The sequence below is a fragment of the Molossus molossus genome, unplaced genomic scaffold (assembly GCF_014108415.1).
Source record: "Molossus molossus isolate mMolMol1 unplaced genomic scaffold, mMolMol1.p scaffold_m16_p_3, whole genome shotgun sequence".
Lineage (NCBI taxonomy): Eukaryota > Metazoa > Chordata > Mammalia > Chiroptera > Molossidae > Molossus > Molossus molossus.
In genome coordinates, this window is record NW_023425366.1 from 32,294,401 (window position 1) to 32,308,232 (window position 13,832).

General features: G+C 40.4%; 1 protein-coding gene across 1 annotated transcript in view; it reads left to right on the forward strand.

The window, feature by feature from the left end:
- Nucleotides 1-13,832, forward strand: part of SEMA5A (semaphorin 5A) — a 428,940-nt gene that overhangs the window by 364,141 nt on the left and 50,967 nt on the right. Inside the window, exon 15 of the mRNA XM_036280207.1 lies at nucleotides 3,424-3,567. Coding sequence (XP_036136100.1) covers nucleotides 3,424-3,567 — 144 coding nt within the window. The remainder of the gene's footprint in view (nucleotides 1-3,423; nucleotides 3,568-13,832) is intronic.

The window sequence follows — 13,832 nt, forward strand, 5'->3', positions numbered from 1 at the left end:
TCTTGTGCGCTGGCCTAATCCACTTGATGCTTCACAACTGTCTCTTCTGACAGCATCAGTGACCCCTCAGTGAGTAGAAGTGAGAGCTATAGGCCCCACCCTTCTGACCTTGCTATTCAGTGGTCCTGAGATGAAAGCCAGTCTCAGATCAAATTTAGGCAGACACACACAACTGTGACATGGCCTGTTCTTGTAAATAATGGTATTCCAGGTCTCTGTCCCTCAGGCATGCTGAAATGCACACCCAGGAGAGGTTCACATGATGCAGGTGTGATTTTCTGGCCGCCAGGCAGCCCACCTTCTGGTCAGACCAGCGGAAGGCACCCTCTGTAATCATGGCAGACACTTCATCAAGGGGGGAGGGGACAGCCTTGCACCCAGGTGTGCAGGGACAGAGATGCACTCATAGTGTATCAGCTCATCCTCTCTTGGACGCCAGTTAGTTTACATAACTGCTCCTGTGCTAATTAGTGACCCTCTTGTGGAGGGGCGGGCAGCAGTCTGCATTGCTTCAAGCAGCTTCCTCTGAGTGCCAGCACCCACGTCAAACAGAAGCTTCCTACCTGCCCCTAGAGTTGGTTTCTCTGAGTCTGCAAAGGACATGTCTAGGGTAGCAACCAAAGCTCATCCATGCCCACATGTCCCTCGCACTGGGGTGGACAGCTCTCATTTGCAATGTTTGTACTTGGGTAGTTGGGTTTCCTGGCGCAGTGGTCTTCACAGCAAATCGCTCACCTGCCCCCTAAAATAATCTTGATAAACTAGATGCCCCCTAAGATACCTGCAGGTTGGCATCAAATTTATTTCATCAAAAGATTTAATATTTGCAAAGATATAACTTGTTACATCACTTTTTAAATGTGTAAGTGGAATTTAAATACCATAGTCACTTGTTAGCCACCTTCCTGTTTAAAATAATGATAGGCAGGCTTGTCTAACATTCAGAAATTTTATGTATGTCCTTCCCTTTAACTTCCCATTTTCAGTCTATTGCTTTATAGAAACTTATCCTAATATTTTTTTTTTTTTTTATGTCTGAAAGTCTTAAATTCTTCTTAAATTCTTAAATACTTCTGTGTGACTACCACAAAACAAATTATATAAATGAAATAAAAGAAAACAAACATTTTTATTGCTGATAGCCATAAGCTTTATATTTTTAAATGTATTTTGAAAATTAAAATACAATTGATCTAAAAACCATGGACATTACATATTTTGACTAATCATTACTTAACATTGAAAAATGAGATTTTATTGGAATTTCATTCCTTAATGCCATTGTTTTTAATTCCCAGTTATTGTTCCTATTCAGGGATGGATGCAGCTTCTTGCCTGAATCAGGCAGGGCTTAGCACCAATTCCTTTTTCTGTTTTATTTTTCTAGTTCTAAGTGTTGACGGGTCTTAATTACTTTAGTTGGAAGTGTGAGATCATAGCATTGTCACTTGCATCTCTAAGTTTTTTTCAAAATTATCTGTCAAAATCATGATCATCTAACATCAAAGACTTTTTTAGTGTCCTATATGAGTTGATAACCTATTTATGTTGGCCTTTGATTTTATTGGAAGCCAAACATTGTAACCACCGAATTTGCAAACGGAAGGTTTTACTCAGTCAGTACTGCCAAATCCTTTCTCAATTTGTGCAAAGTACATCAGAGAGCCTTTGAAGAAGATCTTTCAGATGATTCTAAATTCAACCTTGTACTTTATGTATAGGCAACTTGTTTAACCCAATACACTCAGAAAGTGTTGGAAAACTTGAAATATTGCTAATTTAGTACTTTAGGAGCAAAACCTATTAGATCCTCTCAGCTGAGTTATAGCCGCCGCCCCACTCAGCAGCCGGAGGAAGGCGTGCTCAGTCCACAGGACACACTGCGAGGCATCCACCACTGCTGTGTGCTATGGCAGTAGCTGAGAGAGGCAAGCAAATCCCAATCAAAAGACTCTCTGCTTTACAGTGTACCTGTCTCCCAACATCTAGCTCTGCAGCGTTTGATACTGGGAAATCGGGAGACATGTCCGAACAGTGTGGTCCACTGAGTAGGTTTCTGAGTCTTCTGCTTATCGTTTGGTTATTGTTGTTTGTTCGATTTTTTTTTTTTACAACTATAATTAAATTTCTCCTTCGTTACTGCATCTATAGCACCATGACCACAGTAGTAATTTTTGTTGTTGTTAATCCACACCGGAGGATATATTTTCCTATGATGTTTTAAAGATAGTGGAAGGGAGGGAGGGAGGGAGAGAGACAGATAGAAATATCAATGTGAGAGACACATCAATTGGTTGCCTCCCACACTTGGGATCGAACCTGCAACCCAGGAATGAGCCCTTGACCGGGAATCAAACACATGACCCTTTAGTTCACAAGCTGACATTCTAATCACTGAGCAACACCAGCCAAGGCCACAGTAGTAATTTTTATTTTATTTCATTATTTTTTAAATATGTTTTTATTGATTTTTTTGAGAGAGAGAGAGGAATTGAGAGAGAGATAGAAACATCATTGTGAGAGAAAAACATCAATCAGCTGCCTCCTGCACGCCCCCTACTGGAGATCAAGCCCACAACCCAGGCATGTGCCCTGACGGGGAATCAAACCAGGACCTCTCAGTCCATGGGACGACACTCAATCCACTGAGCCACACTGGCTGGTCATATTTTTTTATTTTAAAAGCATTATTTTATATTTTATAAAAGTGGTTTATTTTATTTTATTTTGTCTTTTTTCTACCTTATTTTGTATCTATACCTAAATAACATGAATACATTCAGATATACACAGTTTGTACTCCTTTTTCATCTTCTATATGTCTGTCAGATTGCAAGAAAATAGACAGAATCTGAATTTAAAATACTTTTCCTTCATTTTTAATAAAGTTTGTTTTAAAGCTTTAGACATTATGTGTTCTATGTCGATACGAATGCTGCCAAGAGAATTACTGATTTTCAAAGGAAGGATTATGTGTAGGTGTAGATGATTATTTTGTTCATATGTTCACTTTAAATTATAACTGAAATAGTACAAGTAAAAGCATACATTCTAGAAGTTCAGGGATTCATCTTTAATTGCTTTTCAATAAATTAACATTTCTTATTAGATTTACATTTCATAACTAAGTTTTCTTAATAGTTTCTAACATAGCCTAATTTGAATTATTTATAGGGCACTAAAAATGTTACTCTTAAATTTCCTCTCTTGACTTTAAAATCGGTTACCTAGGAGAAAAATCTCACAGTAACTGAGATTCCCGTGATGCAGTACACTCAGCCTCATGGCCCCAGTTCCCTTTTTGTTCCCAGCCCGTAACTGGGTGGTCTACGTGGGGAAGCACCTGGATGGGGAGGTGGGTGCAGATGGCGGATCAACTCTGGGCCGGTTTGACTCAGTGAGCACATTGCTTCCTCCCCCCAGGAACGGAGGCTGGACCCCCTGGACCTCCTGGTCTCCCTGCAGCACCACCTGTGGGATCGGCTTCCAGGTGCGCCAGCGGTCCTGCAGCAACCCCACACCCCGGCACGGGGGCCGCGTGTGTGTGGGACAGAACCGCGAGGAGAGGTACGGACCGCACCTCCCCAGCATCACTGTCCTCACACTTACTGTCATTCCAGTGTGGTCGGTTCCCCTGTGGCTTTAGTTTTGGATCTAGCTTAGCTTATCTGTGGCATCCCTTTCTGTTGAGCTGATTTGTCCTCCTCTTTTCCTGACGTCCTTAAATTTTGACCAAAGCCTCGTGTTGACAGCTTCACTGGGCCGCTGTGGTCCCTGTGTGGTTGGCTCAGCTGAGCAACTCCCAACAGAGTGGAGATCCAGGGACAGTGGGCATCTGTTCCTGTCTGCTGGGCTCTCTGGAGACTCAAAAGTGAGTCTGCTGGAGAGAGCTTGTGTTCGCTGGAATCCAACTACACCAGTCTCAAAACTTGCAGTTCCGTGTAGGACAAAGGGTCCAGACGAAGTAACGTTCTCCGTCAGAACTGTAGTAAGCAGCTGGAGCATAGGTGAGAACATATCAAGGCCTGGGTTATATTTATAACTAGCACACACTCTACTGCTAACATACCCTCAGTGGAGCTGCTCCGGTGGGGCACTCTTTCCCACGTGTATTTTAAGCTTTCAGCCCATACTGGGGACATGTGAGTTCAGTCTTGCATTATCAGTTGGTTGGTTTTTATAGAATCAGACATTTGATTTTGGCATCATAAAATCTACAGTTGTGATATTTCATTCTTTCTTGCATATTTAAAGTACGTTTCTGTTTATGGTCATTGGAGAATATCCAAGTAGGCAATTTTCACATCACTTTCAGGATTTTTATTCTGCTATGTTCCCATAAACTTACTGTATTGATCCCATGTGAAAGAAAATGATTTTCAATACCTTGTAATTAAAATGTGGTAAGGCCCGTATCTAGTGATAAGTATTCACGTGAAGCCTCATAAAATACTGTCTGCAGCCATTTGCTATGTGATAAATATTTATATAGGCAATATAATATTTACATGTTATATTTATATACAGTCCTACTGAAAGATAGTTCTCTACTAGATTTATTACAACCTCAAAACAACTAGACAAATTTTTTTTTTTTCACTGTGTTCTTAAATTACCAATTAAGATTTTATTCCTTTGATCTCAGAGGAAAATGAAAGAAGACTTTTGCAAAACAGGGTTGGTCATTTTTGAAGTGGTTCCCTAAAGATACTCTTGCAAAAGTATGTCATTTCCAAGTTAACACTAGTTGATAAGTGTGAAAGCTGATTATGGGAGAGCGGTCTCCCTGCTACTTCTAAGCCTTGTAAGATTTAAAATTGGCTGGGCGTAAGCCAGTCAGAGAAAGACAAATACCATATGATCTCACTTATATGTGGAATCTCCTGAACAAAATAACCTGATGAACAAAATAGAAACAGAGGCCTGGATACATGTAACAGACTGACAGCCGTCAGAGAAGAGGGGGTTGGGAGGCTGGATGAAAGAAGGTGAAGGGATGAAGCAAACAAACATATATATGTATATAACACATAGACACAGATAACAGAGTAGTGACGGCCAGAGGGAAATGGGGGTGGGACCAGGTAGGGTTGGGCAAAGGGGGAGAAAATGGAGATGGAAAGAGACTTTGCTTGGGGTGGTAGGTGCATGATGCAGTATGTAGATGCTGTTTTATTGAGTTGTATACTTTAAACCTGTATGGTTCTGTGAACCAGTGTCACCCCAGGAGTTCAATTTAAAAATGCTATATATTGTCACAGAATACCCACCTTCACCTGTGTGTAGCGGCACCTCCACAAACCTCACATCTCTTGTCACCTTTCCCAGCTGAGCACCCAGGAAAGAAGAAGCTGTTTAACTCTGATAAACAGTATCCATTTAGGATTGTCCTTAAAGCTTTGTTTTCAGGAAAAGATCAGGATGGCTAGTGTGTTTGGAGGACTTACATTTAAAGTGTGTGTGTGTGTGTGTGTGTTTTTTGTTTTTTAACAGAAGAAATGCTCATTTAGACTAAATGAATTTGGTTAATGGAGGACATTGGATTTATGTAATAAAAAGCTGGGTAGTAAGAACAGGGGCTATGGAAGATTTTTATAAAATTGAAGCCTCCTTATTGAATAGCCTTTCTAGTGGCGTAGCAGGAGGTTAATGAAAACTAGAAAAGCCAAGTACATGATATCTCTTTTTCAGTCTTCACAAGCAAATAGTTCTTAGATTGGCCATGTTCTATGAGAGGTCTCTCCACCTAAGTAATAGAAAGGAACACCACCCATTTCAAACATTTGAGAATTAAACTGAAGATTAAAGGAAACCTGGTCGCCATGGGAAGAAACAAAAGACCAAGGAATAAGCATCCGCAACCATTAACACAATCCCATCATGCTTATGTAAACTCCATCAGTCCTAAGAACTCCTGAGAGGCCTCAAGTGACTACATTGCTTCTCCCCAAAAATTTCCCTCGTTAAAGCCAGGATTAAAGTTAGTGACTTTTCATTTGAGACCAAATCTTCAATATGGGGAATAATTCAATGAGAGCTTTATTACAACAAAAATCTCAGAAATATTCCAATAATTTCTTCTGAAGTAATTGATAAAGAAAACACCTAACTTATTTTTCATATGTACTCTAAAAGTTATGGACACTTTGTGTCTGTTTTAAATTACCTGGAAATGATTTTCATGAGTATCAAGAACTGAGCAGAAGCCTGATTCCCCAAGGTCCACCAACAAGGATGAAGCTGTGGCTATTCATGTGACTATTATCCAGAGGCAAATGTCATTATGTGTGAGAGCTTTCTCCTGCTCTATAAAACAGTTCTAAAAACTTAAAGGTTTAAAACCACACACATTTTGTATCTCTCAGCCTCGGTGGATCAGGGCTTTGCACTGTGACTTACCTGGGTTCTCTGCTTGGCCAGAGCTGACATCTCATCTCAGGCTCAAAAGGGGAAGGATTTTCTTCCAAGATCACATGGTTGTTGTCAGCATTCAGTTCCCCGTGGACTGTCAAACTGAGGACTTCAGTTTCCTGTTAGTTGTTAGTACCCAATGAGCCTTCTCATTATGGTCACTTCCTCAAATCTAGTAAGAAAGAGTGTCTCCTTGCAAGATAGGCATTGCACTGCTATATAATGTCATCACAGAATGACTTGCCATCAGCTAACCATATTCTTTTGGTTAGAAGTGAGTCACAGGCTCTGTCTACACTCAAGAGTGGGGCTTTACATAGGGCATGGATACCAGGAGGCAGGGATCACTGGAGTCACCTTAGAGTATCTACCATGGTCTGTAGAGTATCTGTCCCTCAGTCATTTGCATCCCTTCCACATACAAAATGCATTTCACCCACTCCCAAAGTTCCCACTCATACTGTGCCCTTAAATCATCTCACCAAAGTACTGACCCTTATCATGTAAATTAGGCCTAAATGTGATAGAAGTTTCTTCCCCATGTGGTTCCTCTCAGTGTGCCAACCTCTAAAATGAGAGACAAGTTATCTGCCACAAACACACCCAACATGCAGTGGCAGGACAGGCAGAGGGCACCAGCTAGAGACATTTCTGTTGAAAAAGGGAAAATGGGAAGTGCATTGTAACCACTGCTCCACAGAAATTCTGAAATCTAGCCAGACAGGTATTGGGAGGTTTTCAATTAGGTTTCAATGCCTGGGCATAATTTCCCCTGGTTCTGGGCTCTGTCTTCCGGGTTCTCAGTTCTGCTCCCTGAATCTTTCCTCTTTTTTCTTAAAAGGTAGGACGTGCTTGCGTCTGGGTCCTTCCATCAGTCTGCTTTCTGCCAGCAGAATTTTGGACTTTCTAGAGTCTCATTTCATCTGCACTTCCCATGGACCTTCCAATCCAGGCTTGCACTTTGCTGGAATAAACTCTGGATTGTCCATGGCCTTCCTTGGTGTTTACTTCACTGAACAAATCTATACCCACAGGCGTTTGTGCGATGGCCCTGCTCTACCTGGGGATCCTGCGAGATGGTTGAGGGACAACAGCCTGCTTGTGATGAGAAAACCTGTGAGGCGTGTCTTTACTCTTGACCTCTTGACCCTTTGTGTGACTGAGTACTGCTCTGCTCATTTGCTCCTTCTGAGGTTTTAACAAAAGGTTATACAGTCACATCCTCAGCTTTTTACTCGGTCAGCCATTTCTGGTGTGCTCAGGAGCTATTAATTTTAGCATCTCTGCCCTCAGGAGAGGCTCAGAATTGTTAAAACTATTCTGTCCTGGTTCCTTCTGTTTACTGTTTCTTCCTAGAACATTTTTCTTTCTCTGACATTTAACAATAAACAGGAAGAAGAAACCAGGCAGCACCTCCAATGCTTTTCCTGGGAATTTCTTCAACGGCATAACTACTTTACACTTACGTGTTCTCCTTTCTATATCACTTCAGCAACAATTTTGGAAGCTTTCTGCTTTGTATGACAAGGCTCTTTCTTCTTCCAGTTTCCAGTAATGTGCTCTTTTTTTCCTTTTTAATTTTTTTTATTGTGATAAAATATATATAACATAAAATTTGCCAATTAACAATTTTTAAGTGTACAGTTCAGTGACGTGAATTCATTCACAGTATTGCGCAATCATTGCTACTATTTCCAAAACTTCATCGCCCCAAACAGAAATTCTTTAGCCATGAAGCAACAACTCTTTATTTCTCCTTTCCAGTCCCTGGTAACCTCTAATCTGTGTTCTGTCTCTATGAGTTTGTCTATTCTAGGTAGAATGATACAACGTTTGGCCCCTTCTGTCTGGCTGTCTCACTGAGCATAATGTTTTCAAGGTTATTCCTTGTCATAGCATGTATCAGAACTTCATTTCCTTTTTTATGGCTGAATAATATTCAACTGCATGGCTATAGCATATTGAATTTAACCCTTTACCCATCAGTTGACATTTGGGTTATTTCCACCTGTTGTCTATTGTAAATACCACTGCAGTAAACTCTGTCATATGAGTGTCTGTTCAAGTCCCTGCTTGATTTCTTGTGCAGACTTACCTTGGAGTATAATTGCTGAGTCATATGTTAACTCTGTGTAGATTTCTGAGGAACTTCTAAGCTGTGTTCCACAATGGCTGGCCCATTTTGCCTTCCTACCAGCAATACAAAGGTTACGATTGTTTTCACCTCCTCACCAACAATCCTTATTACTTTATTTTTTCTCTTTTATTGCCATCCTAGTAGGTATAAAGAGGTTCCGCATTGTGGTTTTGATTTGCATATCCCTAAGGACTAATGCTGCTGAGCTTCTTCTCACCTGCTATTGGCCATCTGTAATCTTTTTTGGAAATGTCTATTCAAGACCTTGGCCCATTTTCTGGTTGGGTTCATTTTGAAGTTGAATTTTGGTTCTTTATCCTCTTTCCTTCTAAATGCTCACTGGCAGCATTCACAAAGTCTAGATTTATACTCACAGTCTGTTCGAGATGATTTAGGTTTTCTCTACCTTGATCCTCAAATTCCTACTTGCTTCTACCTAACCCCTGGTCCCAAAGCTGTTTTTACATGTTTAGGTATTTCTTATAGTAGTACTACATTTCATATAGTAGTACTACAGGTGCCAAATTCTGTTTCACTAGTTAATATATAATAATGTCACATAAACTCAGCTGCTTAAAGCCCCACATGGTTTCTATGGGTTTGTAGACTGGACACAATTTATGTGCATCCTTTGCAGCCTCTCACAAGGCTGCCACCAAGGTGTAGACCATGGCTGTGGTCTCATCTGAAGCTCAACTGGAGAAGGGTCTGCTTCCCAAAGCCCATGGTTGTTGGCAGAGTTCAGTTCCTTTTGTGCTGTTTGTCTGAATCTGTCAGCCAGCAGGTGCCCTCAGTTTCTTGCCTCCTGAGCATTTCTAACCTGACTGCTTACTTCTTCAAAACCAGCACAGGAGAGTTTTCCTGAAATAGGGTATTATGGTCTTATGTAACCTAATATGGAACTGATATCCTATCATTTTTTGTCACATTCTATTAGTTAGGAACAAGTCGCAGGTTTCCCTAACACTGAATGGGAGGGATTTATACAGGTGTGAATTCCGGGAGGTAAGGGTCATGGGCACCAGGTTAGAGTTAAGTGAAAGGAATGAATGGCTGGTTATTATTATACGATTATTCATTGTCTTCATGAATGTGTTTACTTAATCCTTAGTGAGCTCTTTGCAAGTTACTACTCTCCCTTAATGGGTTATCTTAGCTTTCTCTTGAGATAAAAATTAATATTATGGTGGATGCAGTGTATGTACAGATTCTCCAGTGCACATAATATGCCATTATTTTATTATGGCCCAGCAAAGGGACAATCACTTAGAGAGAACCAAGGAGAAACTAGTTCTGACAGGGCTCTGATTGGCTCAGGCTAACAGGTTGCAGTGAGAAGCTATCATGGACCTAACAAGAACAGAACACAATTTACAGCATAAAGAAATAAGAAAAAACAAAAAACAAAACTATACATAGTTGAGAATCTAGTCTATACGGGTTTATGAAAGGCATTTCTTTTCACAGAGACAAGGTTTGTGGAAAAATGGATAATTTATGGGGAAATATTACTGGATTATTAATTAACTTTTAAATGCAAAATGAGAGTGAGCACTCATGGGCAAAATTAAAATCTTAATTTTTAATGCATCATGAAACGCATCTGTGACTGTCAGTGATTTAAGATACTAGAGATCTAAGAGAGCCCATAAAATTTCAAAAATGTTTACTTGTTATTTGGTAAAAAAAAAAAAAACACAAAAAAAAACAGCTGCATGGAGAGGACTAGAGCAATGAGGACCCAGCAACTAGTTCGTTGTGCAGGTATCTGACCCATAAATTAAAAAAAAAAAAAAATCCTTGAACAAGCAATTTCCAAGGTCACTAACTTTCAATTTCCATTTTTGTTTGTGACCAAGAAATGCATCTCTTAGGAGCACAAGTTAGTTGGGATACGAGAGTCAGGAGACCAGAGGGCACTTGAAATGGCAAAGAATCAGTTAGGGGCTTGCAAAGGCTTTGCCTGTGAGCCGACTCTCTGGCTGCATTTGTGAATAAAAACCCAGACATACCTCCTTGCTTAAGTTTATTCCTAGATATTTTATTTTACTTTTTTGTTGCAATGGTAAATGGGATTCTTTTTTTTTTTAGTTTCCCTTTCTGAGTGTTTATTATTGGTGTCCAAGAATGCCATTGATTTCTTGATGTTAATTGAGTGTCATGTTATTTTGCCAAATTCATTTATTAGATCTGGTAGATTTTTTATGGAGTCTTTAGGGTGTTCTGTATACAATATCATGTCATCTGTGAATAATGATAGTTTCACTTCCTCCTTTCCAATTTGGATCCCTTTTATTTTTTCTTCTTGTCTAGTTGCTGTGGCTAAGACTTCCAGTACTATGTTAAATAAGAATGGTGATAGTGGGCATACCTGTCTTGTTCCTGTTCTTAAGGGAAATGCTTTTAGTTTTTGCCCATTGAGTATGATGTTAGCAGTAGGTTTTTTATATATAGCCTTTATTATGTTGATATAATCCCTCTGTTCCCCCTTTACTGAGCGTTTTTATCAGAAATGGGTATTGGATTTTGTCAAATGTTTTTTCAGTGTCTATTGATATGATCATATAGTTTTTATATTTTATTTTGTTTATGTGGGGTATCACATTTATTTATTTGTGAATATTGTACCAGCTTTACACCCCTGGGATGAATCCCACACGGTCATGGTGAATACTTTTTAAAAAATATTACTGGATTAGATTTGCTAATATTTTGTTGAGTATTTTGGCATCTATGTTCATCAGGGATATTGGCCTGTAGTTTTCTTTCTTCATAGTATCTTTATCTGGTTTTAAAATTAGGATTATGCTAGCCTCATAAAAAGAGTTTGGAAGTCCTCCTTCCTCTTGAATTTTTTGGAATAGTTTGAGGAGAATGGGTGTTAGTTCTTCTTTAAATGTTTAGTAAAACTCCCTGTGAAGCCATCTGGGCTTGGACTTTTCTCAAAAAATTAAAAATGGAATTTCCATTTGACCCAGTGATACCACTTCTTGGAATATATCGTAAGAAGCCTGAGACACCAATCAGGAAGAATGTATGCACGCCTATGTTCATAGCAGCACTATTTACAATAGCTAGGATCTGGAAACAGCCCAAGTGCCCATCAGTAGATGAGTGGGTAAAAAAGCTGACGTACATACATACAATGGAACACTATGCAGCTGTAAGAAAGAGAGATCTCTTACCCCTTGAGATGACAAGGAGGAACCTTGAGAGCATTATGCTAAACAAAATAAGCCAGTCAGCGAAAGGCAAGTACTATATGATCTCACTTATTTGTGGAGCATAATTAACAAAATAAACTGTAGACCAGAACAGATCCAGAATCATGGAAGTAGGGAACAGACTGACAACCTCAGAGGAATGGGGCGTGGGAGGGGTGGGGAGAGATAAACCAAAGAACTTATATGCATATATGCACAACCAATTGGCACAGACAGTAGGTTGGGGAAAGCAGTAGGGGGGTGGGAGCTTAAAAGAGGGGGGTCAATGGGGAAAAAGGGGGGCATTTGTATTACTTTTTTTTTTAAAGCAGACATAAAGGGAAAAAGAGAGCCTACAAATTTCTGCTTTCCTTCTGACCTCCCTTGCAGAGGGTGACATATTCAGAAAACCATGGTGTAGCTTTTTTCCTGGGGCCACTACAGAGAAAGAAAAGAAAAGCATGGTGCAGTCAACCTTCAAACGCAGCCAGATATGGAATTGATTAACACTGGTTGAAAGTTCTGTGCTCCTTGCAGCTTCCAGGTTCTCCTGAAATAGATTTTTAGCTATAACCACATGCGGGGTGTTTTCAAAGGTGGCCTGCTACAGTCAAATGTGAGAAAGTTTTTGTGCATTATGATTTATTTTGCTATGGGGAAATGGTAGCTCAGTTTTGTGCTTCTTATTAAAAGTCAAAGGTCTTCTATTTTCTTTGCTCTCCCTACTCTTTTATTGTTTGTTTGTGTTTTTGAAAGCTGAAATTAGGGCCAAGGCCTCTAGGATGTCCACCCCTTTCAAATGTCGGTGGATCGGCTTGGACACAGGAGGTGGTTTTCTACTTCTCATTATACCCACAGTGAGAGAAACTGCACATGGAGAATTTGAATTACATGCTGAGAGTTCTGATGTTCTGAGTTTTCTTGACTTACTGCCTTCAAACATGTTCTTAAAATAAATGGCAATTTCCTCTTGGAACTGTCCATAAACCAACACATATGTTAGTAATATCTGAGCAGTCGGATGCTTCACTGATTGTAACTCTACACATTTGCACATGCTTCCTAAGGTCACATTCCTTTAATCTATTGTATCCTCCATTTAATTTTGGCTTCTTTATCTAGAGGTCACCTAACATCTCACTGAGCAGCTCCTCCCCTTCTGTGGCCATGACCCAGAGAGCTGAAAGCCAGGGCCCTGGGAGACCGTGTGACTTCTTGAAAGGGAAACCTAATGTTTCTTTTTGCCTCAAAAGTGGAAAAAAACGAAGAAGCGTGAAGACTCTTTAGTTCCATGGGCTATTCGTTTATGTGAAAATTTAGAGAACTTAGAGCATTTGCCTGATTGGTTCTTGACCTTCCGGAGGCTTCTTCTGCCAGGACCTATCAGCTCTCTCTCCTGGGAAGTAAGCATGCCTCCCGTTTCTACTTGAGAGGCTGACTTCTGACTCTACCATCTGTTACTTTTTCTGCACATTCACACAGTTTCTGTACTTATTCCCACTATACCAAATCCATGGGGGTCCCGTCCTCTCGTCCTTCCACTACCATCATGTTTGTCTCGCTTGGACCGTCTCTCTTCAGTTCTTGCAGTCTAGATTCTCCTGCTGGTATTTGCTCTATCAGCAATTCCTGCTGGTGGCCTCACTTCCCCTGTCTGTGGAGACCGGGGCCCCACGCCCAAGGCACAGAGAACGCCTCAAATCTCAGGGGCTCCAATGTCCAGGGGGCATGAGCCACCAAACCCTGAAGACCATCATCCACATCCACTCTTACTCGGATGGTACTCTCTTGTCTCTGGAGTTCTGTGGGATTTTCTTAGTTCCTTGTAAATAAAGTTCAACTTTCTGTCACCTTTTTCTCTTCTTTTTACCTCTGTGACCTCCGTTGCTTCTCTCTTGCCATTTCTACTTTCCATTGTTTTCTAGAACATCAGTCAATGCTCCACACACCTCATCTTATTGACTCCCTTCAGTTTTTTACTTTTCATCACTGTGACTGTTCCCCAAGCCCTCACAATCCCTATGGAGTTTTCTTGGTTTGATGAAGAAACTGTTGAACCTTGTCAGTATTTGCTGTCAGGA